General features: G+C 38.7%; 1 protein-coding gene across 4 annotated transcripts in view; it reads left to right on the top strand.

Moving 5' to 3' along the window:
• The window catches only part of mtr (5-methyltetrahydrofolate-homocysteine methyltransferase), an 81428-nt gene that overhangs the window by 33849 nt on the left and 20990 nt on the right, over nucleotides 1-26589 (top strand). For all 4 annotated transcript variants that reach the window (XM_073050559.1, XM_073050561.1, XM_073050562.1 and 1 more), the window contains 13 exons: nucleotides 636-748; nucleotides 1609-1749; nucleotides 1899-2084; nucleotides 3705-3884; nucleotides 5827-5943; nucleotides 10594-10734; nucleotides 13415-13504; nucleotides 13591-13743; nucleotides 16695-16802; nucleotides 17541-17641; nucleotides 20083-20150; nucleotides 21107-21227; nucleotides 25759-25840. In XM_073050559.1, coding sequence (XP_072906660.1) covers nucleotides 636-748; nucleotides 1609-1749; nucleotides 1899-2084; nucleotides 3705-3884; nucleotides 5827-5943; nucleotides 10594-10734; nucleotides 13415-13504; nucleotides 13591-13743; nucleotides 16695-16802; nucleotides 17541-17641; nucleotides 20083-20150; nucleotides 21107-21227; nucleotides 25759-25840 — 1601 coding nt within the window. The remainder of the gene's footprint in view (nucleotides 1-635; nucleotides 749-1608; nucleotides 1750-1898; nucleotides 2085-3704; nucleotides 3885-5826; nucleotides 5944-10593; nucleotides 10735-13414; nucleotides 13505-13590; nucleotides 13744-16694; nucleotides 16803-17540; nucleotides 17642-20082; nucleotides 20151-21106; nucleotides 21228-25758; nucleotides 25841-26589) is intronic.

Below are 26589 nucleotides of genomic sequence, written 5' to 3'. Positions count from 1 at the left end.
TCCCTTCCTTCGGATGAGACAATCCTGTCCTTTCTCTGCCATGCCTAACTCAAGGCAAACCATTCTTAAAATGTCCTTGTTTCTTCAGCATCTCTACGCTTTCATATATGTTCCCTCACCCTTAAGCCTTGTGCCTAGCGCAGCGATTGTCTTAGACTTGAAATTTTCCAATAAGTCAAAACCCTCAAATGCTCATTTGAGTTCTCTTTTCCTTGTCCTGCTTCTGACCTATTTCATTCTTTTCTCCATCACTGAGTGAAGTCCTTTGATTAAAATATTTCCTACCTTAGCCCCTGGGTTGAGATTTTTTAAACTCAGTTTCAGGATCTTGAAATCATAGGCAAGAGCAGCATCTTTTGCCTATCCTCTATTGCTTTTGGCACAGGTATGATCTTGAGCTTTCAGATAGTGAGATATTATGTTAATTTAGGTTTTTATTGCTATAATTTGAGGAAAAGGGAGAAAGTCTGTTTTACTCAGATACTGTATAGGATTTGTAATGTTTACTGAACAGCTAGTTGGCACCATTAAAGATGTTATGCACTTTGTTGAAATGTTCACCCAGGATTGTGTGTTAAGACCTTTAATCTGAAAGTTAAATAGTTATTGTATCTATATTTTGAAATTTTTCTAAGGCCTTGAACCTTTCAGAATTGCTCCATACACCAACTTTGTCAACATTGGAGAGCGCTGTAATGTGGCAGGATCTAAAAAGTTTGCTAAACTTATAATGGCAGGTAATTATGAGGTAAATTGCGGTTTCATTTTCAAAACCCATTTTCTGTAATCCCATAATTTTCCCAAACTGGGGAAAAGTTTAAATGTTTTTGAATTCAACATCCTTGTGGCACGAGGAAGTAAGTTTCTTTAATAATCCCAATTCAAGCTTGTGTATGGTCGAAGTTGAATTTATTACCATCTGCACAAGTACAATGGAAATTTTATTTGCAATAGCATCACAGGCACGTAGCATCAGATAGGGAGTATTCATAAGAGAAGCATAAATTAAGCATATATTTTACACAATTAGAACAAAAAAACTCCAGTGCCAAGTGGCTAATATTACTTGTAAATTACTTTTATCTTATAATATCATGTGGCGCAAGCATCATTGGAAAGGTATTGAGGAAGGGATATTTGCCCTGTAATGTAACCGGGTTGACGAATCTTTCATGATGCTGTTAGGTGGGGAATTTTAACATCTTAACTTATTAAAGGTAAAGGCCACAGTTTTGGGGGACCTGTATCCAAGAAGGTTTGTTGATTTCACCAGTACACCTTTTATAGTTAGGAGGAAGAGATGCTTTTGTTTTCAGAGATGTCTGAGTAAAAATGCTACTGGCATGACTGGGTCAAGAAAATGTGGAATTGGGACAACCCGAAAATGGCAAGTGGCATTACTAGTGGTCTGAATTTTCATCTTCCTCCGAAAAGATCTTTTAAAGGATGTAATGTAATAGTGTTTTACTTAGGAAAAAATACATGACTTTTTTGATGGAGCTAAATCATCAACACCTCATTGTCGATTGAAAGTAAGGTACAGGTTGTATGTTATCTTCTGCCTGATGTTCAAAGGCCTGTTAATCTGTAATTTCAATGTGATTGTAGGAAGCCTTGAATATAGCAAAGATCCAAATCAATAAGGGAGCTCAGATCCTGGATATCAACATGGATGATGGAATGTTAGATGGCAAGAGTGCTATGGTCAGATTTTGTAACCTTGTCTCAACAGAGCCAGATGTTGCCAAGGTTAGTATAATAATTGTCTAAAAGCAATGTAGTGGAAGCATGATCTAATGACCAGCACTTCTACACAACAGCATTAACTCTGTAACCAACAATATTGGTGGATGTCTTTGAATAACAGTAAGCACTTGTTTGTCTTTTTTCTCTTAAAGGTCCCAGTTTGTATAGATTCTTCTAATTTCAGTGTGATTGCAGCAGGCTTAAAGTGTTGTCAAGGCAAATGCCTTGTTAATAGTATCAGTCTGAAGGACGGAGAAGACGACTTTCTGGCGAAAGCACGAATAATTAAACAATTTGGAGCTGCTGTTGTGATAATGGCATTTGATGAAAAAGGGCAGGTAAGCAATTTGGATGAAACAGAGCTGGTTTATTGTCTTCTTGCTGCACTCTCTAATACCCTTTGCCTGTTAGTTAATGTTATCAATTTCTGTTGAATTGTAATTGTCTCAGTTCTTATTTTCTACTGAATTTGTTTTCTGTTAGAGGTGTAGAGAGAAATTAAGAGCTATTTCCCTGCACTGTGAATAGTGATTCTTATTAAGAGGGATCAGTTCAGAATCCCATTTGTAAATGTTAGTAAATTTTTGGGATTCATTGGATTGAAACAGGAAGAGATTGTGAGGAGTTTATTTCCTGCCTTTCTTTTTGCAACATATCACACTGTCAAGTAGCACCCTATATTGACGTTCCATTCCACAATGCTAAATTTTCACTTGGTCATACTGTCACACAAATGTGTGCCATTTATAAGAATGTACCACTGTTACTTGTCCAGGGCCTCTAAAACACAGATGTGGACTGGAATCGGGTATGAGACTATGAGCATCTGCAGATTCCAGTGAAAATCACACAGTCATCTTGGAAGTACAATGCTGTAAATCTAGTTTTCGGACTCCCTGCCCAATAGCACCGTGGAAGTCTGTGCACCAGAAGGATGGTAGCAGTTCAAGGAGGCAGCTCATCACTATCTTCCTAAGTGTGATCACAGACAGATACTCAAAAAAAGATTTATTAATAGCCATATAAGTAAATGTATGGGGGAATTAAAAGCAGGTTTAAGGAGATGATTTTTAAGGAGAGATGTTTGGAGCCCAGGCCACACTGCCCACATCCCAAAAAATGAACAACTGAATAATTATCAATGCAAGCAGGCCCTGCCTCTCCATGCTCAACTTAAGCTTTGACTGTGCTGTGTTTCCAAGAGGATTTGTGATGGCTAAAAATTGTCCAACACTTTTAAGTTATTGTAATAGTGGAGCTTTGCCACTAGATGTCATCTGGCTATACAGAGTCTTCCAGAAAACGACTCAATCTTTCCCTGTGTGAAGTTCCCACCAAAGGTACTCTGTATCAGATTTGGTTGGCGACATTTCTAGGCCAATCAGCAAATTAAGAAACAAATTCTGTAGTAAATCATCAAAGACATACCAATCAATGGGTTCACATGGAACCTCGATGGTTTGCCCGCATTTTCTGCCAAACTCGTTTTTCAGTGAACCCTCAGGGAGCCTGCTGTTGGCTGTGCCATGCAGTAAAGAAGTTGACCAAGTCAGTCCATCTCATCTGTTTCCTCCTCGGCCTCTCTCTCCCCCCCCCCCCCCACCAAACCTCCACAATGTCACTTAAGCTGTGGCCTGACATGGAGTTGCCTTTAGATTCTTACATGCTTCTGAGCTGTTAGTGCAGAAACGACTCAGCATCTGCAAGCTGTTGGGAGAAAACGACAGACTGCAAGAACTTGAGTTCCACCAGTGGTTTGTTTCTCCAGCTTCTGCAGTTTCTAACTCCTCGGTCTCTGCTGGGAAAATAGAAATTGTGTATCAGTAAGGAGAAAAAACATTGATGATTCTTTGAGCTGGAACTTTCATCAACTGGAGCTGACATTCAGAAATTATAGGTTGATTAAACAACTATTGGAATGTACTTGCAAATTTTAAAACATGTTCTATCTTGTTTAGGCTACTGATATTGATTCCAAAGTGGCAATATGCACTAGAGCCTATTATTTGCTTGTGAACAAAGTCCAATTCAACCCTGGTGATATAGTATTTGATCCAAATATACTCACTATTGGAACTGGAATGGAGGAGCATCGTCTCTATGCTGCAAACTTTATCAAAGCTACTTCAATTATAAAGGTAAGTCCATAATTGAGAATATATCCCTCTAAATTAATCACCAGTAAGGAACTGGATGGTGCATAAGGAGACAAATGATTACTTGCTCCTGTAACCCTCAGGTTCTGTCGGCTGTGTAAGTCTAGGGAAGGCGGTCTCTGGCCCTGCCAAACGTGTGAAATTGAGGTGCAAAACCTCCTGTTTGTGTGGATGCTGTATGATTTGTTCGCCTGTTACAAATCAGTGCTACGGAATAACGGACAATACACCATATGCAATTAAGCGATTTAGCTTTATAATAAGTTGACTCAAGAGTTAGTAAAGAAAATCAAAAAGAAAAGGGCCCATTTCAATGAAACAGTCCAATGTGCACAAGTTGGAGCTCACAGTTTCCCTTTCGCCGATCCTCCATCCATTTCCCCGGGCTTCATTGTCTCCTGGCCCAACTCCAAGTCCAATCCTTTCTGGTGTCTGCAACCTCTCCTTTCCAGCATCTTCTCTCTCCATCTTCTGCTGAACAAAGGACCTAGATCACCTCAGTGTCAGGCACACTTCCCTCATCGGACGGCTCACATTCCAAAGCACCCGTTATCTCTAACCATAACCCAAACACTGCTTCTACAGAAAGACCATTGTGTTAGCAGTGAAACCTTTACCAGCGTGTTACACTCCCTTTCATATGATGTGGTTGGAAATCTGATTTCTCAGAAAATCAATACATGTACAATAGAAAATAATTAATAGGGAAACAGCTAATTTGGACAATGCAACCTGACAAGTTTTGAAACAAATCAGTATTTGTGAGCAAAATATATTGATTATAAGAATCTTGCAATTTCACATTTAATAAAGATTATAAAAAAGATTTTGCTTGACAGATTAGAAATCTGAATATTTCAAAATGTTTGTAGTTAAGCAGCAGAGTTAAAAGTAGCTGAGTATACCCCTTGTCATAACACTGCCTGTTCAATTTACTTATTTATTTGTTGGCTTTATTTATTGAGATACAGCGTGGAATAGGCTCTTCCAGCCCTTCAGCTGCACCGCCCAGCAGTCCCCCAATTGAACCCTGACCTAATCACTGGACAGTTTATGATGACCTATTAACTTACTAACTGGTACTTCTTTGGAGGTGTGGGAGAAAACTAGAGCACCCGGAGGAAAAACCCGTGGTCACAGGGAGAACTTACAAACTTCTTACAAGTGACGGCAGGAATTGAACCTGGGCCACTGATACTGTAAAGTGTTGTATGAACCACTACGCTACATGCCAATTGGAACATTTCACTGACTTGGCTGCACTTGTATTCAATTCAGACAAGGGTGTGTTAATCTGTGTAAAATAGAGGCCATGAAGCCTTTGGAGCAGGAAATGCAACTAATGTAGTACTGTCACTAACATACTGCATAATGTCTGATGGTGCTCTTTGTTGTAAGTTATGTGTGAGCACTGATAAATGTTTATGCAATAAGGACAAGAGTCGTTAAAAGAAAGTCTTTCTAAATTTATTTTTCTTGAAACCAAATGAGCTATTCCAAAATAATACTACAGTCTTTTATGAGATTGCAAAGTCTGTAGTTAGTGTCAATAATTAACAAATATGAGCTTGCAACTTTTGTGTTACTTTGACTTGGTGTCTGTTTCCAGTATGCTACTGGTTATATGTCCTTTAAATTTAATTCTGTTGTTTTTTTCCCCCCCCCCCTTAATCTGTGCGGATGAGTTACCTGAGTATTCCAATCAGTTTCAGGCCTCGAATGAGTATATTGCATGATATTACACTATCCATTTTGTCTTGTCAATGCCTTGTATTTCTCAATCTGTAATTAAGAGCCAAAATGAATTAAAAGTGCTCATCATTTATCGTTCCTTCTGTAATAATCGATCTGATCACTTTCTCCTGCGATTCTATTTATTGTCTTTTATATTGATTTACTTGTATGCTTTTTTATTTGTGTAAAGGGAACACTACCTGGCGTCAAAGTAAGTGGAGGTCTTTCGAATCTGTCCTTTGCGTTTCGTGGAATGGAGGCAATCCGTGGAGCCATGCACAGTGTGTTCCTTTACCACGCCATCAAGGTACAACATGCGTAATACTCTTTCAGCTCATCAATGTGCAGAGAAGTTTCACCAGGATGCTGCCTGGATTAAAGAACTTTAGTTAGGGGAGAGATTGGATAGGCTGGGCTTGTTTTACCTGGAGCAAAGGAGGCTGAGGGGTGATTGGATAGATGGATATAAAATTTTAAGGGGCAAAGATAGATTCTGTCTTTCTACTCTTTATTCCATAGTGATGTGTCAAAACCAAAAGGGCATAGGTTTAAGGTGAGAGGCTTTTAAACCATAAGACGGAGCAGAATTAGATCTCTCGGCCCATCAAGTCTGCGCCACCATTTCATCATGGCTGATTTATTATCCCTCTCAACCTATCTTCTCCCCATAACCTTTGACACCCTGACTAACCAAGAACCTTTCAACCTGTGCTTTAAATATATGCTATGATTTGGCGTCCACAGCTTCCGTGGCAGTGAATTCCACAGATTCACCACCCTCTGGCTAAAGAAATTCCTTATCTGTTCTAAGTTGATGTCTCTCTGTTCTGTGCCCTCTGGTCCTGGACTCCCCCACTATAGGAACCGTCCTCTCCACGTTCACTCTGTCAAGACCTTTCAGTAGTCGATAGGTTTCAAGGAGATCCCCCTTCATTCTTCCAAATTCCAGTGAGTACGGCCCAGTGTCATCAAACGCTCATCATACATTAACTCCTTTCATTCCAGGAATCATTCTCATGAACTTCCTCTGGACTCTCTCCAATGCAAGCATGTATTTTCTGAGATAAGGAGCCTAAAACTGCTCACAATACTCCAAGTGCAGTCTGACCAATGACTTATAAAGCCTCTGCTTCACATCCTTGCTCTTACTTTCTTATGCTTCTTGAATGGAATGCTAACATTGCATTTGCCTTCCTTAGCACCACGTCAACCTGCAAGTTAACCTTTAGAGCAGGGGCTCCCAACCTTTTTTATACCATGGACCCTTACCATTAACCAAGGGGTCTATGGATCCCAGATTGGGCACTCGTGAGGGAATCCTGCTCAAGGACTCTGAAGTCCCTTTGCACTCTGATTTTTGAATTTTCTCCCCATTTAGAAAATATTCTATGCCTTTATTCCTTCTACCGAAGTGCATTTCCATACACCATACACTCCTTACACTGTATTCCATCTGCCACGTTTTTGGTCATTCTCCCAATCTGTCCAAGTCCTTCTGCAGACTCCCTGCTTCCTCAACATACCTATCCCTCCACCTCTCTTTGTATTGTCTGCAAACCTGGCCACAAAGACATCAGTTTCATCGTCCAAATCGTTGACACACAGCGTGTAAAAAGGTCATCTCAGCACTGACCTGTGGAGCACCAGGCAACTGCAGTCAACCAGAATAGAGCCCTTTATTCTGACTCTTTAACTCCTGCCAGTCAGCCAGTCTTCTATCCATGCCAATTATCTTTACTGTAGTTCCATGGGTTCTTATTTTGTTAAGCAGCCTCATGTCTGGCACCTTGTCAAAGACCTTCTGAAAATCCAAGTAAACAACATCCACTGACTCTCATTTGACTATCCTGATTGTCAGTTCCTCAGAATTACAATAGATAGTCAGGCAAGATTTCCCTTAGGGAAACAATGCTGTTTTCAGCCTACTTTATCTTGCGCCTCCAAGTACCCCCTGAAACTTCATCCTTAATAATGGACTCCAGCATCTTTCCCACTACTGAGTCAGGCTAACTGGCCTATAATTTCCTTTATTTTGCCTCCCTCCTTTCCTAAAGAGTGGAGTTGACATTTGCAATTTTTCAGTCCTCTGGAACCATTCCAGAATCCAGTGATTAGAACATAGAAATCGACAGCACATTACAGGCCCTTCGGCCCACCATGTTGTGTCAATCATGTAACCTACACTAGAAACTGCCTGGAATTTCCCTATCACATAGCCCTTTATTTTTCTAAGTTTCATATACCTATCCAAGGGTCTCTTAAAAGACCCTCTTGTATCCACCTCCACTACTGTTGCCAGCAGTGCATTCTGTGCACTCACCACTCTGTGCAGAAAAATTTACCCCTGACATCCCCTCTGTACCTACTTCCAAGCGCCTTAAAACTGTGCTCCTTGTGTTAGCCATTTCAGCCCTGGGTAAAAGCTTCTGGCTGTCCTCACAATCGATGCCTCTCATCATCTTATACACCTCTATCAGGTCACCTCTCATCCTCCATCGCTCTAAGGAAAAAGGGCCAAGTTCACTCAACCTATTCTCATAAGGCATGCTCCCAATCCAGGCAACATCCTTGTAAATCTCCTCTGAAATCTTTCTATAGTATCCACATCCTTCCTGTAGTGAGATGACCAGAACCGAACACATTACTCCAAGTGGGGTCTGACCAAGGTCTTGTATATGATTCTTGAAAGATCATTGCAAATTCTGCACCTCTTTCGGAACTCTGGGGTGTAACACACCAGGTGACTTACCTATCTTCAGACCTTTCAGTTTCCCATGCACCTTCTTAGTAAAAGCAAGTACATTCACTTCTGCTCCTGATCTAGTGTCTTCCACAATGCTTACTAAGTTCATCTGCCGTTACTTTGTCCCCCATTACTCCAGTATCATTTCCCAGCTGGCTAATAATACACTCTCTCCTCTCTTTTATTCTTTATATATCTGAAAAAAAACTTCTGGTATCTTCTTTGATATTATTGGCTTGCTTGCTTTCGTATTTCATCATTTCTTTCCTTATGGATTTTCTGGTTGCCTTCAGTTGGTTTTTAAATGCTCCCAATCCTGTAACTTCGTGCTAATTTTTCCTATACTATATGATGTCTCTTTTGCTTTCCTGCTGTCTTTGGGATGTATCTGTACTGCGCCTTATTGAAAGCAAAAGAGACTAGCCACTGCTGTTCTGCTGCCGTCTGGATGTGTGTCCCCTTTCACTCAACTTTGGCTAGCTCCTCCCTCAAAGTGCATGGTGAATTCTATATTATGATCACTGCCTGCTGAGAGCTCAAGCACAAGCTGCTCTAAAAAGCCATCTCATAGGCATTCGACATATTTCCTGTTTTAGGATCCAGCACTGAACTGATTTTCCCAATCTACCTGCATATTGAAACCCACCACCCCCATAACGATCATAACATTGCCCTTATTACATGCCTTTTCTATTTCCTGTTGAAATTTATATCCCACGTCCTGGCTGCTGTTTAGAGATCTGTATATAACTTCTGTCAGGGTCTTTTTACCCTTGCAGTTTTTTAACTCTACACACAAGGATTCTGTATCTTCCAATTATATGTCACTTCTTTCTAAGGATTTGATTTCATTTCTTATCAGCAGAAACACCCCATCACCTCTCCCTACCTGCCTGTCCTTTCAATACAGGGTGTATCTTTGGATGTTAAGCTCCCAACTATGATTTTAAAGAGAATTTAGGGGCAGCACGATGGCAGAGCAGTTAGCTTAATGCTCTTACAGTCACAGCCACATGGTTCAATTCCACTGCTGTCTGTTAGGAGTTTGTACGTTCTCCCTGTGACGGTGTAGGTTTCCTCCTGGTACGCTGGTTTCCTCCCACATTTCAAAGACGCACTCATTAATAGATTAATTGGTCACATGGGTGTAATTGTGCAGCACAGGCTCATTGAGCAGGAAGGCCCTGTTACTGTGCTGAATCTTAAAATAAAAATAAAATATTTTTCACAGAATGTGGTTGATATCTGGAACTCGTTAAATATAGTCACTACATTTAAGAAGCATTTACACAGGCACTAAAATAGAGAAGGCATGGAATGATACAGATTTAGTTTGAGCAAATGAGATTACTGTAGATGGACAGAACAATCAGGATGGATCTGGTGATTCTCTATGATTCTATGACTAATAACCTTATTAAAGTAGTTTAGGAACTTTTCACCAGTTGTGACTCAACTGGAGCACTGTCATAAAGCCATAGCAAGGACATGTTGCACTGGAGAGGCTGCAGAGTGTTGCTTGGAATGTGGCATATAGGATAATAATAATTAAAAAAAACAAAAGACGTGATAGCTTGCTTTGTTTTCCTGGTAGTGACGGAGATTGCGGGTGGACCTTATAAATGTAGGCAAGATGAAGAGAGGCAACAACAGGGTAGATGATGGAAAACAGAAGAAACTGCAGATGCTGGAATCTGGTACAAAAAAAAACATGCTGGAGGATCTCAGAAAATGTTTAAGTCTGGACCTTTGCTCAGTGATAAACCTTTCTCCTTAAAAAGAGTCAAAAGCTGGAGAACATCCTGAAACTTTAGGGTGAGGGGAGAATCTTAGAGGATATCTGAGGTGGGGAAATATTTACCCAGGCAGTGGTATCAGCAGGCATTCTTAAAACATGGAAGAAGTATCTAAATGGGCACTTGAATCACCAAGGCAGAGAAAACTATGGATTACCCGCTGGTTAATTATTTAGTGGTGGTGGATAAATGACTGTCAACACAGGTATGGTGGAGCAAAGGATCTGGTTTTGTATTGCATGACTTCACAACAAGTTGGAGTTTGAGTTTAATTGTAAATATACCTGTGATTGATATAAGTTCAGTGTCTGATCTCTTGTTGAAGGGATGGTAATTTCTGTACAAGGTGACTTGCATTTTTGTCACAACAATCTTCCACTTCCCATCTACCGCAACATTGTAATAAGTCTTTTCTTAGGCAGGGATGGATATGGGAATTGTGCACGCAGGGAACCTGCCTGTTTATGATGACATAGACAAAGAACTTCTCGAGTTATGTGAGAATTTGATCTGGAACAAAGACCCTGATGCTACTGAGAAATTGCTCCATTATGCACAGGTAAGGTCAAGAATTGGTATTTTATGGGAAAATAAAAGTCCTGAGTGATGCTGGCAACCTTTGTGTGCTTTATCTTCCAAGAAATCACTAGTTGTGATACATAGTTTGATATCAGAATCAGGTTAAACATCACTGGCATATGTCGTGAAATTTCTTGTCTTTGCTGCATTGATACATAATAATAGAGAAAAAACTGAATTACAGTATGCAGATATATATTTAATAGTTAAATAAGTAGTGCAAAAATTAAAAATAAAAAGAAGTAATGAGGTAGTGTTCATGAGGTCAATGTCCATTCAGAAACCAGATGGTAGATGGGAAGAAGCTGTTCCTGAATTGTTGCGTGTGTGCCTTTAGGCCCCTGAACCTCCTTCCTGATGGTAGCAATGAGAACAGGGCATGTCCTGGGTGCTGGGGGTCCTTAATAATTGATGCCACATTTTTGAGGCATTGCTCCTTGAAGATGTCTTGGAGACAATGGAGTCTAGTACCCATGATGGAGCTGACTTACTTTATATTTCTCTGCAGGTTATTTCAATCATGTGGAGTACCTTCCCCCGTACCAGATGCTGATGCAGCTAGTTAGAATGCTCTCCACCGTACATCTGTAGAAATGTGCAAGTGTCTTGATGACATACCGAATCTCCTCAAACTCCAAATGAAATATAGCTGCTGTCATGCATTCTTTGTAATTGCATCAGAATGTTAGGCCTAGGATAGATCTTCAGATGTTGACACCCAGGAACTTGAAACTGTTTACTCTTTCCATAGGTGATCTCTCAAATGAGGACCGGTGAGTGTTCCCTCAACTTCCCCTTCCTGAGTACAACATCACTCCTCCAGCTGATCTATCTTACTCCTGTACGCCTCCTTGCCACCATCTGAAATTTTGTTAGTAGTAGTTGTGTCGTTGGCAAATTTATGGATGCTGTTTGAGCTGTGCCTAGCCATATAGTCATGGGTAGAGAGAGAGGGTGATGGGGCTCCTTTATGATGGATGCTGCATTTTTTTGAGGCATTGCTCCTTCAAGGTATTACGGATGCTGGGGAAGCTGCTGTCCATGATGGAGTTGAGTTCACAACTTTCTGTAGCTTTTTCTGATCCTGTGCCATGGCCGCCCCCTGACCACCCCACCATACTAGATTTTGATGCAGCCAGACAGATGCTCTCTACAGTACGTTATTTTAAAGAGCCAATTAAAGGAGAGGGGAGAGGCTTAGGAAGGGAATTTAAACTTGGGACCAGCTACTGAAGGTGCAGCCAATCTCAGTGGCAGTCAGGAATAAATCTGCATGCAAGAGATACATAATGGGCGCAGTAAGGTTTATTTTTTGGATGTCGAAAGAGCTGGGGGAAGATGCAGTAATGGGGGACAGAGAGTCATGAAAACTTCAGATATGAGGATCAGAAATTGAAATTCAAAGCTGTGATAAGTGTTTGAGCTATCAGCATATTCATTGGATAGGTCTCTGCCATTCAAACCATGTACACTACTTCACCAATTATTTTTTGCTGCTCTGTTTTTTGCACTATTATTCATCAGTATACAGTTTATAATACTTTTAACCATAATCAACCTGACAGTAAGAGTTTGAAAGGATTGCAAGTTATCGGCTCAGCGTGAGCGAGTTAATAACCTATGGTAATTTATTCTTACCAAACTTCTAAACTTGAATTTATTTTAAAGATTTAAAATCCTAGTTTTTTGCCCATCGCTAAAGTATTCATTGAACTCTGTTCATTTTCCACATTGTAAGCTTCCATTTGATGACGACATACTGATGTCAAGAACAACTGAAAGCCAATGTGTATTCAGTTACTGGAATTATAATAAAGGAGCATCTTTCTAGGATATCCAGTTGTTCCTTTGATTGCATAATGAAATGAAAACATTATCTTCCATAAATTTTCATGGCAACATTGGAACAAGTTTGCATTCTAGTGCTGATCAACAAGGTAGATCAGAATCAGACTTATTAATGACTTAGATAACATGAAACCTGCAGAACAATGCAGACATAAAGTGACTATAAATTTCAAAAGTATACAGTGCAATAATGCTGCTCATGAACCATTCAGCCATCTGATGGCAGAGTGGGAAGAAGCCGAATTGTTCAGTGTGAATCTCCTGCTGGTAGTGAAAAGAGGGCTTTACCCAGATGGTGAGGGTAGTTGGTGATGAACGCAGCCTTTGAGAGGCACCGACTCTTGAGGATGTCTTTAGTAATGGGGATGGTTGTGCTCAAGGTGGCTCTGACTGAGTCTGCAATCCTCTGCAGTGGAGATTCCATACAGGCTGCGATGCAACCAGTCAGACTGCTCTCCACTGTACATCGACAGGAACTTGTAAGAATCTCCTCAAACTCCTAACAAAGCAGAGCTGCTCTCATGCCTTCTTTATGATGGCATTAATGTGTTGGTCCCAGGATAGAGCCTCCGAGATGTTGTCGCCCAGTAATCTGAAGTTGCTCACCCAATGTAAATCATGCTGGATTTACCATTTTCCCAACTGGAAAAAATAATCTAAGGCATTTTCTGCTTTAGATTAAATATTTCTTAACTTTGCCATGTGGCACGTTAAGTTTTATCCAACACAATATAATAATGATAAGCATATCCAAAAAAGAACTTTACTTTTGTACATTAACAAACTGTACCATGGTTCTTTGATTATTTTAGAATCATGCCGGAAGTGGAAAAATCATAGTAGCCACTGATGAATGGAGGAATGGTACCGTTGAGGAACGTCTTGAATATGCTCTTGTTAAGGTAAGCAGTTGACTGTGTATTCCTTCTGCAGTCTCTTTTCTGCTTGTGTTTGCTGCATGAGTTGAAGTTCTGTCATTACCCTTTAGGGTATAGAGATGTACGTAATCGAAGATACAGCAGAAGCAAGAGCCAATCAACACAAGTACCCCAGGCCCCTGCATATAATCGAAGGCCCTCTGATGAATGGCATGAAAACGGTGGGGGAATTGTTTGGAGCAGGAAAGATGTTTCTTCCACAGGTAAAACTGGATAAATGTTATCTCCTTATATAAAGTGGTAAAATATATTTATGAAAAACAGATCAAATTTATACTGAACTATATCAATCAGAATCACAAAATAAGATTGCTGAGATAAATTTTTATCACAAATAACCCTTCCAAAATTAAATTTGGAAGAACAGAAAGGATTAGATATGCCCTTTACATTAAAAGAGGTTGAAGAAGCTTTAGGATCACTTCAGAGTAATAAATCCCCAGGAGAAGATGGTTTTCCTCCTGAATTTTATAAAAAATTTAAAGATTTATTAATTCCTCCTTTTATGGAATTAATATATCAAGTGGAAAGAATGCATAAACTCCCACAATCTTTTTTAACAGTGATCGTAACTGTATTGCCAAAAAAAGATAGAGATCCTTTAAAACCAACATCATATAGGCCTATTTCTTTGTTGAATACAGATTATAAAATAATAGCAAAAATTTTATCTAATAGAATATCTAAATATTTACCAAAATTAATACATATGGATCAAACAGGTTTTATTAAAAACAGACAATCAATGGATAATATAACCCGGTTACTTAGTATAATTCATTTGGCACAAAAAAGAGAGGAAATGAGTGTGGCAGTTGCTTTGGATGCAGAAAAAGCATTTGATAAATTGGAATGGGATTTTTTATTTAAGGTACAAATATGAGTTAGGAAAATCTTTTATACAATGGATTAAAACCTTAAATACTAATCCTCAAGCTAAAGTAGTTACAAATGGTTAGATTTCAACACCATTTTGCTTAACAAGGTCAACTAGACAAGGCTGCCCATTATCACCTGCTTTATTTGTATTGGCAATAGAACCATTAGCTGAATTAATTAGAACAGATTCAGACATTGGGGGCTTTAGAGTTAATCAAGAAGAATATAAGATTAATTTATTTGCTGATGATGTTTTGATTTATTTAACAAACCCATTGCAATCTTTGCAAAGACTATCTTTTAGATTGGAAGAATATGGGAAAGTATCAGGGTATAAAGTAAATTGGGATAAAAGTGAGATTTTACCCCTTACCAAAGGAAATTATAATCAATGTCGATTAGTAACTCAATTTCGTTGGTCAATAAATGGGATAAAATATTTAGGTATTAGAGTTGATAATTATGTAAAAAATTTATATAAACAAAATTATTTGCCATTATTAAAAAAAATAAAAGAGGATCTTGATAAATGGATGATGTTACCAATAACATTAATAGGTAGAGTTAATGCTGTAAAAATGAATATATTTCCTAGATTGCAATATTTATTCCAAACTTTGCCAATACAATTGCCTCAGAAGTTTTTTCAAGAACTGAATAAATATGTAAGGGAATTTCTTTGGAAAGGAAAGATGTCAAGAATATCATTGGAAAAATTGACATGTAAATTTGATTTAGGAGGGTTACAACTTCCAAATTTTAAGAATTATTATAAAGCAAATCAACTCAGATTTATTGTGTCTTTTTTTGATGAAGAAAAACCGGCATGGATTAGAATAGAATTAGATAAGATAGGAGAAAACAAACCAGAAGATTTTATATATAAATGGGAATCCAAATGGATACGGGAAAAAAAAGAATCTCCTATATTAAGACACTTGTTTGATTTATGGAATAAGGTAAATATGGACAATGAGATAAAGAAATCTTTATTAGCAAAAAGGACTTGAATTCAAAATAGGCTTATTCCTTTTACAATGGATAATAAACTTTTACATAATTGGTTCCAAAAGGGGATTAAATATATAGGTGATTGTTTTGAAGGAGGTATATTGATGTTGTTTGATCAATTAAAAAATAAATATAAAATATCAAACAACACTCTTTTCTGTTATTTTCAATTAAAGGCTTATTTACGAGAAAAGCTGGGTCAAACAATGTTGATGCCAAAACCTAGTGAAATAGAAATATTAATTCAAAAAGGAAAAATTAAAAAATTTACATCCTGTATGTACAATTTGATTCAAAAACAGATAATTAAATCAGGAATTCATAAATCAATACAAAAATGGGAATCTGATTTGAATATTAAAATTGATGGAAAAAGCTGGTCAAGATTATGTTCTGATAGTATGATAAATACAATAAATGTTCAGCTTAGATTAATACAATATAGTTTTTTACATCAATTATATATAACACCACAGAAAATAAATAGATTAAATTCAAATATGTCTGACCAATGTTTTCGATGTAATGAAGAAATTGGTACTTTTTTACATTCTACTTGGTCTTGTTTAAAATTCAATCATTTTGGATAAATCTAAGACTTTTATTGGAACAAATTACTGGAGTACAACTCCCACATAGTCCAATATTATTTTTATTAGGAGACATTGAAGGGACAATACCGAAACTTAAATTGAATAAGTATCAGAAAAAATTTATAAAAATTGCATTGGCAGTAGCCAAAAAAGTTATCGCAGTTACTTGGAAATCTGATTTATATTTAACTATGGATCGTTGGAATAATGAAATATATAGTTGTATTCCACTTGAAAAAATTACATACAATCTAAGAAATGAATATGATATATTTTTTGAAAATTTGGCTCCCATACCTACAAAAGATAGGATTAAATACATAGGTCCTTTGAAGATAAAATTATAAAGTAATTGGGGAAAGTAAAAATAAATATTAAAATTATTTTGAACTCCATGGAGCATGTGGGGATCCTCCGATATCCAGGCAATCTTTCTCTTTCTTTTTTTTTCTTTCTTTAGCCAAGGGTTAAGGGGGGGAGGGGGGAGGGTTAATATTATTTTTTCTCTTTCTTACTATTTTATCATTACATTTATTCTTTGTAATTTTCTAAAAATTTAATAAATAAAATTTTTTTAAAACAGATAAAAGAGTATTTTGGTTGAATCCCAAATCTGAAAGCTTTTGTGTTGTAGATTTTTATTCAATGTTTTGTAAATTTTGTGCCGTCAGGTCATTAAATCTGCTCGTGTGATGAAGAAAGCTGTCAATTACCTTATCCCTTTCATGGAGCAGGAGAAAGAGAAGCTGTTGATGCAGACGGGACATTTTGAAGAAGCTGTAAGTTATCAGTTCTGTAACTGGGGTTAGAATACTTGTGTTTAGGAAACACCAGCAATTTGTGCCTTCAGCAGGTAGTGAATCATCTTGAACCTCTATAGTTTTTCCTTTGGACTTTGTCATAAAATTCTGAGATCTCTTTATGACTGAAACATCAGGCTGATTTTAAAAACAACTTTCAATTCCCTAGCAGAGATGGCTTTTGAGGTAGAGAGTACATTATTTTGTCTGGATTCCCTCCATCTCTCAAGTACCCATGTAACATCTCTGATTAAAATTTAAAATAATTGACAGGAGGTAATATTCTCTATGATGTTTAAGAAAAGTGTAAGTTGCTTTTAAAGCAAATCTATTTTTATTCATCAGTGACATCACATACTTTGTTTTACTACATGTGTTAACATAACAAGCCTGTAAAATAAAATCTTTAATCTATGCTTTATCTTTTACAATTCTGACAACTTCTCTGTGGGAACATTGTAGATTATATCAGGTTTATTATACTGACACGTCATGAAATTTGTTTTGTGGCAGCAGTACAGTGCAAGACATAAAACTTGCTCTAAGTTGCAATAAGAAATACTAGATAATAAATATTGCAAAAGAGGAATAGTGAGTGTATTTCTTTGAATTAATTTTGCATATATTATAATAACTTTAGTAAACAAATAAAGCAATCTTAAGCATTCTAGTCTTTGATTTAAGTGCAGTTCATCAAAGAGTTGTATCATTTTGCAGAGCCCATACCAAGGAACCATTGTGTTAGCCACTGTCAAGGGGGATGTTCATGACATTGGCAAGAATATTGTTAGCGTGGTGCTAGGCTGCAACAATTTCAGGTAACTTTCATATTGTCATCTTCAGCAACATACTCTTCTTGTTTTTTCTCATTTTTGTTCTAATTTTGTTTGCTTGAAAGTCATGCCCTTTTCAAAGGAGGATGGTTCTGACTTCAGAGAGCAATCATCTCATCTTCAGGACATTGCTGTATGAATATGCTCAGCCCAATCTTTGATTGCTTCATCAGTGACATTCCTTTCAGAGAAGTGGCATAAGGAATGTCCACTGATATTCTGTTCTGAAAAGGCAATTGAGCCCATGCAAGACCTCAACAACTTTCAGTCAAGGACTGTGAAGTGGCAAGTGACGTTCACACCAAATATCATGAGGGAAATCATCATTTACTGGACGTCACTTCAGACCAAATAACTTGTGTGTTTCTCACACCCTGCCCACAAACAGTAATACATCAACACATACAAAAGCTGGATGAACTCAGCAGGCTGGGCAGCATCCGTTGAAATGAGCAGTCAACGTTTCGGGGCAAGACCCTTCGTCAGGACTCATGACTTGGGAGCAGGTGTAAGCCACACATCCTCTTGAACCTGTTTTAACATTCATTTATACCATGGCTGATCTGATTATAACCTCAACTCAGCATCTCTGCCTAACCCTGGTAACCTTTCCCTTGCTTATCAGGAACCTGCCGATCACTGCCTTAAAAAAATTCTAAGACTGCCACTACTGCTGTTTGAAGATTCCCAGATCTCTGAAAGTGAAAAAATAAATCACCTCTTTGCATTAATTGGGTGTTTTCTCAATTTTAATCCGTGACTCCAGTTCTAGATTCTTTCACATTCTCTCATTCTTCTCTTCATGAGTAACATAGCCTTCAATTGAGTTGTCTCTCGCTTTTCTAAATTCCAGTGGATACAACTCTAGCCTGCCTAAACTTCTTTCTTAAGACAACTTACCCATTCCAGGTACAGTAATAATCTATTTAGTGTTCTCTGAGCTGCTTTCAGTGTTCCAAAGATACAATTAAGTAGCAAAACATTTATTCTTCCCTCCTTCCTCGTTTGTGCCATATGCAAAATAAAATTCAAAGTTCAAAGTAAATTAATCATCAAGGTACATATATGTCATCATATACTACCCTGAGATTAATTTTCTTGCAGGCATTCATAGCAAATAGAAAGAAACACAAAACTACACACAATGAAAATGGGCAAACAACCAATGTGCTAAAGACAACTGTTATGCCGTTGGCCCCCTCCTTTGTGAAAATCGCAAGAACTCTAGTTAAGGGGGGGTCAGCTGACCCAAAAGAGAGAGACGTGCGAAAGACCACGTTCTCCCAAGAAGCAGAATAACGGTGACTTTGACTATTGTCTCATGGAGACCACGTGAAAAGCCCTCGGGCAAAGTGGGCTGGTTGAGAGAAAGATCGCATTACCTGCAACTTGATTGATACCTGCGATCCCGTGAAGAAGTATAAAGGCGGGTCTGAGGGGAGGACCCTCAGATGCACCTCAGATGCACCCAGCAGACGCACCCAGGAGACACGAGATCGATTCCCGTGGGAGCGGGACGCCATTTTGAAGGAAGCCACGTACGCTAGATTCCGACTTTGAATCTGTGGCTAAAACCAACGAAAGACTGCTTTTAAAATAACATCGGGGAAGTCTGCTCCCCTGATTCCAAGGATTTGCTCTGCCAAGACGACAGGCAAGTGTGCATCTTTTCTAAATTATAAAGGAAAAAGCCTGCAAACTTCTGAGTGACTCTTAAGACTTCCGTTGGACTCAGTATTACCCCCTAGACAACTGTAGAGCTTATTTCTGATTGATTATGGTTACACCGGTGTTTTAGATTGAGTTTTGACGATCTGAATGTTTTGTATTAACCATACGTTTGTGCCCTTGTTGAATAAAACGTTTGAAAATAGTAGCATCCGACTCAGCTGATTCATCTATCTTTGCTGGTAAGTTACCTGGTTACGGGGTTTTCGTAACACAACAAATTGTGCCTATATGAAAAAGAAAAAAAACACGAAGTAAATCAGCATTAAATATCAAGAACATGAGTTGTTGAGTCTTTGAAAGTGAGTCCACAAGATGTATCAGTTTTGTGTAGGGGTGCAATATCTGCCATCAGGAAGGATGTAGGCAGAAGAAGAATAAGACATCACCAAGTCATCATAGGTTCCCTCTGGTCCTCACGCTGTTTCACCATCCTTTATTGCTGGAACTTGGAACCCAACAGCATTATGATAATATTTTCACCAGGATGACTATTAACAGTTCAGATAGGTGACTTGATATCTGCTCCTTGAGGGCAAGTAGAGTGGGCAGTAAATGTCAGTGATCACTTTGCCAGTGGTGTCCATATTCTCCAAAATGAGTATGGAATATGTAAACCTCACTCCCTAAAGTTGAACATGGATTGTACAGCTCACTAAATCTTTGAATTAATTTTCATATTTTTATTTGTATTTCAGAGTAATTGACTTGGGTGTTATGACTCCATGTGATAAAATACTCCAAACTGCTATCGACTATAAAGCAGGTAAATATATTAGTATGAAGACAAAAGAGAATGCAGGTACTGTGGCAAAGTACGCGCGTGTACACACACACACACACACACACACACACACGCTCTCTCTCTCTCACTCACTCACTGACTGCTGGAGCAGCATCATTGGAGGAAAGGAATCATTGATGTTGAAGGTCAAGGCTAAATACAAGAGATGCTGTAAATGCAGATTAACACACAAAATGCTGGAGGAACTCAGTAGGTCAGGCAGAATCTATGGAAGTGAATAAACCGTTGATGTAGATAGATGCTACCTGACCCGTTGAGTTCCACCAGTATTCTGTGTATGTAACCCTCCTGTTTACATTAGCACCTTGGCTCTAAGAGATTAAGACTAGTAGTTACGCACAGTTACTGATACATTGAAATTTTTCTAAGAATTATTTGTGTTGCTTGTTTTCCTATATTTTTATTTCCTCTGTTCTGGGCACAATGTGCACTGGGCAAGGAAGATAATCCTGAAGTTTACCTAAGAGAATTCAACAGTATTCTTGCAAGTGTGCAGGAGTAAATTGCCACCAGTATATTTTTAAACATAAATATCAGTTTTAGCCATGTTAACTCGATCAGTTTTTAAAAATAGCTTTAGAACTGGGTTTTTTTTGTCATTCCATGATATTCACCTGCTTTTCTACAGCTGTGATTGAGATTAGGAGTTTAATACACAACATTGCCCTTAGTTTCTTAAACCCATCATCCCTACTGGGGCATAAGCCACGAATAGCAGCTGGCCAAAGTCCTTGAGATTTTTGGAGTTCTGTTGGCATCTCTAGCACTGGGTTTTTACGGGATGGGGTGGCTAGCCCCATGCCCAAACCACCTCCTTTTGAAGCTGGGCTTTGGACCATCCATGGTGGAGTTCAGCCATTTGATATTGCAATTTTAGTTTTTAGAGTAGAGTTCTGAATGTATTTTCTTTTCGGCAGATATTATTGGCCTGTCTGGTCTTATCACACCATCTTTGGATGAAATGATACATGTTGCTAAGGAAATGGAACGGATAGGTTTGAAAATGCCTTTGCTAATAGGTGGAGCAACAACCTCAAAGTAAGTACTTATTCAGTTAAAAAAAGGATTTATACTTTCCTGCCATACATGACGAATAAACTCCTCTCGGGCTTCCAACCTGTTTCCAGCTAGAAGCCTGAGAAGAGTTTATTTGTATTTATTCATTTCTGTATCGTATTCAGTAGAGTATTATGGTACTATATATTTACAGTGTACTGTAAAATACACAGTTCTGGTTGTCCCATTATAAGGAAAGATGTCAGTGCTTTGAAAGTTGGTAAGAACTTTCTGCAGGGGCACAGTTGAGAGCATCCTGACTGGCTGCATCACTACCTGGTATGAGAACTGTACTTCCCTTAATCACTGTACTCTGCAGAGAGTGGTGCGGACAGCCCAGCACATCTGTAGTTGTGACCTTCACATGGTTCAGGACATTTATAAGGACAGATGTGTAAAAAGGGCCCATAGGATCACTGGGGACCCAAGTCATTCTAATCACAATCTGTTCCGGCTGCTACCATCTAGGAAGCGGTACCGCAGCATAAAAGCCTGGACGAACAGGCTCCGGGACAGCTTCTTACACCAGACCATCAGACTGATGAACTCATGCTGATTTGAGTGTACTCTATATTACATTGACTGTTTATTATAAATTATTATGATTGCACATGGCACATTTAGATGAGACGTAACATAAAGATTTTTGCTCCTCACATATGTGAAGAATGTAAGAAATAAAGTCCATTCAGTTCAAGGCTGCGGAAAAGGTTTACCAGAATGCTAATTGGATTAGAGGACAAGTGCGATAAACTTGGGTTGTTTTCTTTGGAGTGGTGGAAGCTGAGGGGGCGATCTGATAAAAGCTTCTAAGATTATCAGAGGCATAGATAGAGAGCTGGTAGTTTTTTTCCAAGGTTGAACTAGTGCTAGAGGACATGAGGGGATAGGTTCAAAGGAAATGTTCAAAGTAAATTTATTATCAAAGTACATATATGTCACTAAATACATCCCTGAGATTCATTTTCTTTGTGCATTCATAGTAAATACAAAGAAACACAATAGAATCAATAAAAGACTGCACCCAACAAGATGGACAAATACCAGTGAGCAAGGGACAACAAACTGTGCAAACACAAAAATTTTAAAAGAGCAATAAATATCAAGAACATCAGGTGAAGAGTCCTTGAAAGTGGTTGTGGGAACAGTTCAGTGATGGGGCAAGTGAAGTTGTCCTCACTGGTTCGAGAGCCTGATGGTTGAGGGGTAATAACTGTTCCTGAACCTGGTGGGGTGAATCCCGAGGCTCCAGCGAGAAGAGAGCATGACCTGGGTGACGGGGTGTTCCTGATGATGGATGCTACTTTCCTGCAACAGTGCTCCATGTAGATATGCTCAGTGATGGGGAGGGCTTTACCTGTGATGGACTGGGTTGTATCCACTGCAGTTGTAGGCTTTTCCGTTCAAGGGCATTGGTGTTTCCATACCAGGCTGTGATGCAACCAGTCAATATTCTGTCCACCACATATCTATAGAAGTTTGCCAAAGTTATAGAAGACATGCCAAATCTTCACCAACTTCTAAGAAAGTAGTAGGCTCCATTCATTCTTAGTAATGGCACTTACCTGTGGAACCCAGGAAAGATCCTCTGAAATGATAACACTGAGGAATTTAAAGTTTCTGACCCTCTCAACCTCTGATCCCTCTGGCTCATGGACCTCCGATTTCCTCCTCCTATAGTCAATAATCAACACCTTGGTTTTGCTGATACTAAATGGCAGGTGTTGTTGTGGCACCACTCAGCCAGATTTTCAATCTCCCTCTTTTATGCTGTTTCGTCATCACCTTTGACAATGACGTTATCTTTGTCAGCGAACTTAAATATGGTATTGGAGCTAAGCTCATCCTAGATAGCCATAAGTGTAAAGTGTAGAGCAGGGGACCAAGTACAGAGCTTGTGGTGCACCTGTGCAGATGGTGGTTGTGAAGGAGGTGTTGTAGCCAATCAAAACTGACTGAAGTCTGCAAGTGAGGAAGTTGAGGATCCAGTTGCGCAAGAAGGTACCGAGGCCAAGCTTGAAGCTTATTGACTGTTGAGGGGATGATAGAATTGAATGCTGGGCTGTAGTCAAAATGAAGAGCATCCTTGTGTATGCATCTTCACTGTCCAGATGCTCCAGGGTTGAAGCGGGGTCTGCTGTGGACCTTTTTGTGATGATAAGCAAACTGGACTGGATGCAAGTCACTTCTCAGGCAGGAGTTGATGTGTTTCATCACCAAGCACTGTGTGGGACAAGTTTTCTGTGCAGTCTGTTGGGAGCCTGGAAAGTGCTGCCAGGAGTGGTGAATGAGGCAAGTGTATTGGTGGTATTCAGGAGGCTGCTAGATAAGCATTTGAGTGTGTGGAAAATAGAATGATACGGACATTGTGTAGACAGAAGGGATTTATTGGGCGGTTGATTACTAATTTAATTAGTTTGGCATAATGTTGTGGGCGCCGCTGTTCCATGCTCTGTCTAATTAACTAGTCAGAACATGGATTCATCATTTTCCCCTTTCAGGTTTATCACACCAGTCTTCAACTCAAACTAAAATTTTTTATTACAGCTGTTATATATTTCACTCTTCTTGTCACAAGAGATGCAACTTCCTTCAAAAACTTATTGAGAGGGATAGAGGGAACTTTGAAACAAGTTGTCTTGCAGTTTCATTGCTTGCTGAGGATCTTAAGATGTCATCTTACTTTGTCACGAGCTCCTCAGTGCTTTTCCTATAAACTTCAACACATAATCTAAGAGTTTAGTTTCATCATCCTGTGTTAAAGAACTGCTTCTTAATAACTCTTAAGTGTACTCTAGACCACATGGTCATTGACTGGTTCATGAGAACTTTAACCAACTGACATATTAGATGTATCTCTGTTAGATGGTGCAGCATTTCAGCCAGATTTTCTTTGTTAGACGTCCTCATGCCAAAGAAAGGTTTTATATTATCATTTCAATCTATATTCTTTACAGCACTGGTACATGTGTCTTTTCAGCAACAAGGAAGAAAAAGATGTGGATTTCCCCTTGCATTCCTCAGTATACGTGTGACAATGTGTCCACCTGATGGTCTGAATGTAATGCCTTATTCCAAATGTGGCATGTCCATTATGTAGCATTGGAGTGACAGCTTAGCGTTTTGTGTATGAGTCATATGGCTCCAGATTTACTGTACTCGCCTGAAAAAACTTCGTAATTAAAGTTTAACACTTCTTGAAGAATCTTCTGCGTCTCCTGGTCGTTTGTGGGCCACAAGAAACCACGACAATATAAATAAGTTAATGATGCTATTACTTCACATTCGTTAAAATTCAAGAGTAGTTTTTAATACAGCTCTGTAAAGTATTTGTCATGAGGTGATTCCTTTCACTGTGCCTGTGCAATGTTGCTGCAATTAAGAAATGAGTGATGATTTATGGCTGCCTTTTAGGTACTGCTGTTCATTACTTTCTCTGTTTGTGTCAGTCAACAACAGTCTCTGAACTGTCTCTGCAACCTCTATATTTTGTTCCACTTTTATAGTACAAAATTGGCCCTTTGGCCCACCATGTCCATGCTGTTTTGCTCATGTACGCTAAACCCATTAGAAAGCATTAGGTCCATGTTCTTCTGATGAATGTGTTTGTCTAAACAATTCATACACGTAACAATTGTTTCTGCCTTCACCTCCTCTTTTGTTGTGGAGTTTCTATATAACAACCACTTTCTGTAACAACTTTCTTCTCAGATCCCCTTTAAAACTCCTTCCTCTCATCTCATCCATCTCTCCCTCTTGTTTTTGATATCATTACCATGGGAATAAAAGATTCCATCTCCTCTATTTATGCTTCTTAGAAGCATTAATAGTCTTGTTTGCTCCTGGGAAAACGTGGCCAGCCTATCTCACCTCATAACAAAAGCACTCCAATCAAGGTGATATCCAAGGTATTGTTTCCTCTGCACAATCACATCTTTCTTTTAGTGTGGCAGACAGAACTGAATACAGTATGTCAATGTGGTGTAACAATTGTTTTCTAAAATTCCAGAATTTTTAAACTGAGTGACTAATTTTAATTTGATGCACTGTACCAGACAGAAAAAAAATTATCAATTTTTCATTCTGCACCCTATCCTGTAAAGGCAAACATGCTATATTCCTTCACCTCCCTATTTACCTGTGTTGCAATTTTCGGGGATCTTGAACCCTCAGATTCCTTATTTCATCAGTATGCCTTAGTGCCCTAACAAAATGTGACTGTCCAAAACGCGTTACCTCTCATTTGTTGATATTAAATTTCACCTGCCAGTGCTCTGGCCAAATTCCCTTCTGATCTATACTGTAGTCTCAAACAGCCTTGCTCATTATCCATAATACTACCCCACCTTTTCTGTCATTGCTTTAAAAATTGTTTAGAGTTTTCCTGATTGTGTAACTTTGGTTCTTGTTGCTTTATCGTAATGAATAACTGTCTTAGTTTGCTATCATGATATTTTGTTAACTTGATCTGGTTTACATATATTTAAACCTAAATTGCTATTCATTTTTCCAGAACACACACAGCTGTCAAAATTGCACCAAGGTACAATGCACCAGCAATTCATGTTCTCGATGCTTCTAAAAGTGTTGTTGTGGTAAGTCTTCTGATCAGCTTGTCCTCGCATCTGTCTTGTTCCTGATAATGTAGAGATTTTATTCCTTGTTTTTTGTTATGTTGCTCATTTTAAGTTTTTATTGTCACCATTTCTTTTTGCAGTAGATTGAGGGAACAACTCAACATGATTACAAGGGCATTCATTCTTGTAAGGGAATTGGCACTTCAATCAGGATCCTGTCCCGTATTTAAAACTGATGATTTGATCCTCCTTAGATGGAGAGATGTTGCCCCGCCCACTCATGCGCAATGGCTTAACGACATTATGTCCTGCTTGGACCTCGAAAAAATTCATTATTCAGTTCTTAGTTCGGATCTAAAGTTCCATAAGGTCTGGGGACCTTTTATCGAGTACTTTCATAACCTTCCTCTTGACTAGGGTGTTTTTTTTTCGTTTTTTTTCTTCTTTTCGGTCCCTTGCTTTCAGCTCCCTTTTTTTTCTGGTAGTAGGCATTACTATCCTCTGTTGCTAATTGTATTCACAGTCTGGGAGTTTGACTGTCCTGACATATACTCTTTATACTGTGTTGTGGTCGGTCTGGAGTTGTTTTTTTTCTTGTGTTGTGGGGCTTGGGGAGGACACTAAGCTTGCTTGTCTTTAATTTGGGTGCTTTTTTGTTAAATTCTCTTCCTTTGTAGCATATTGTTACTGTATGCTTAATTTTGCATTGTATTAATGCTCCTCATTGGGATTTGGGGTTTTTAATTTGTAAAATGTTTTGAAAAACT

The sequence above is a fragment of the Hemitrygon akajei genome, chromosome 7 (assembly GCF_048418815.1).
Source record: "Hemitrygon akajei chromosome 7, sHemAka1.3, whole genome shotgun sequence".
NCBI lineage: Eukaryota > Metazoa > Chordata > Chondrichthyes > Myliobatiformes > Dasyatidae > Hemitrygon > Hemitrygon akajei.
Note: the sequence above shows the minus strand (reverse complement) of the source record. Positions and strands in the feature narration are given on the sequence as shown.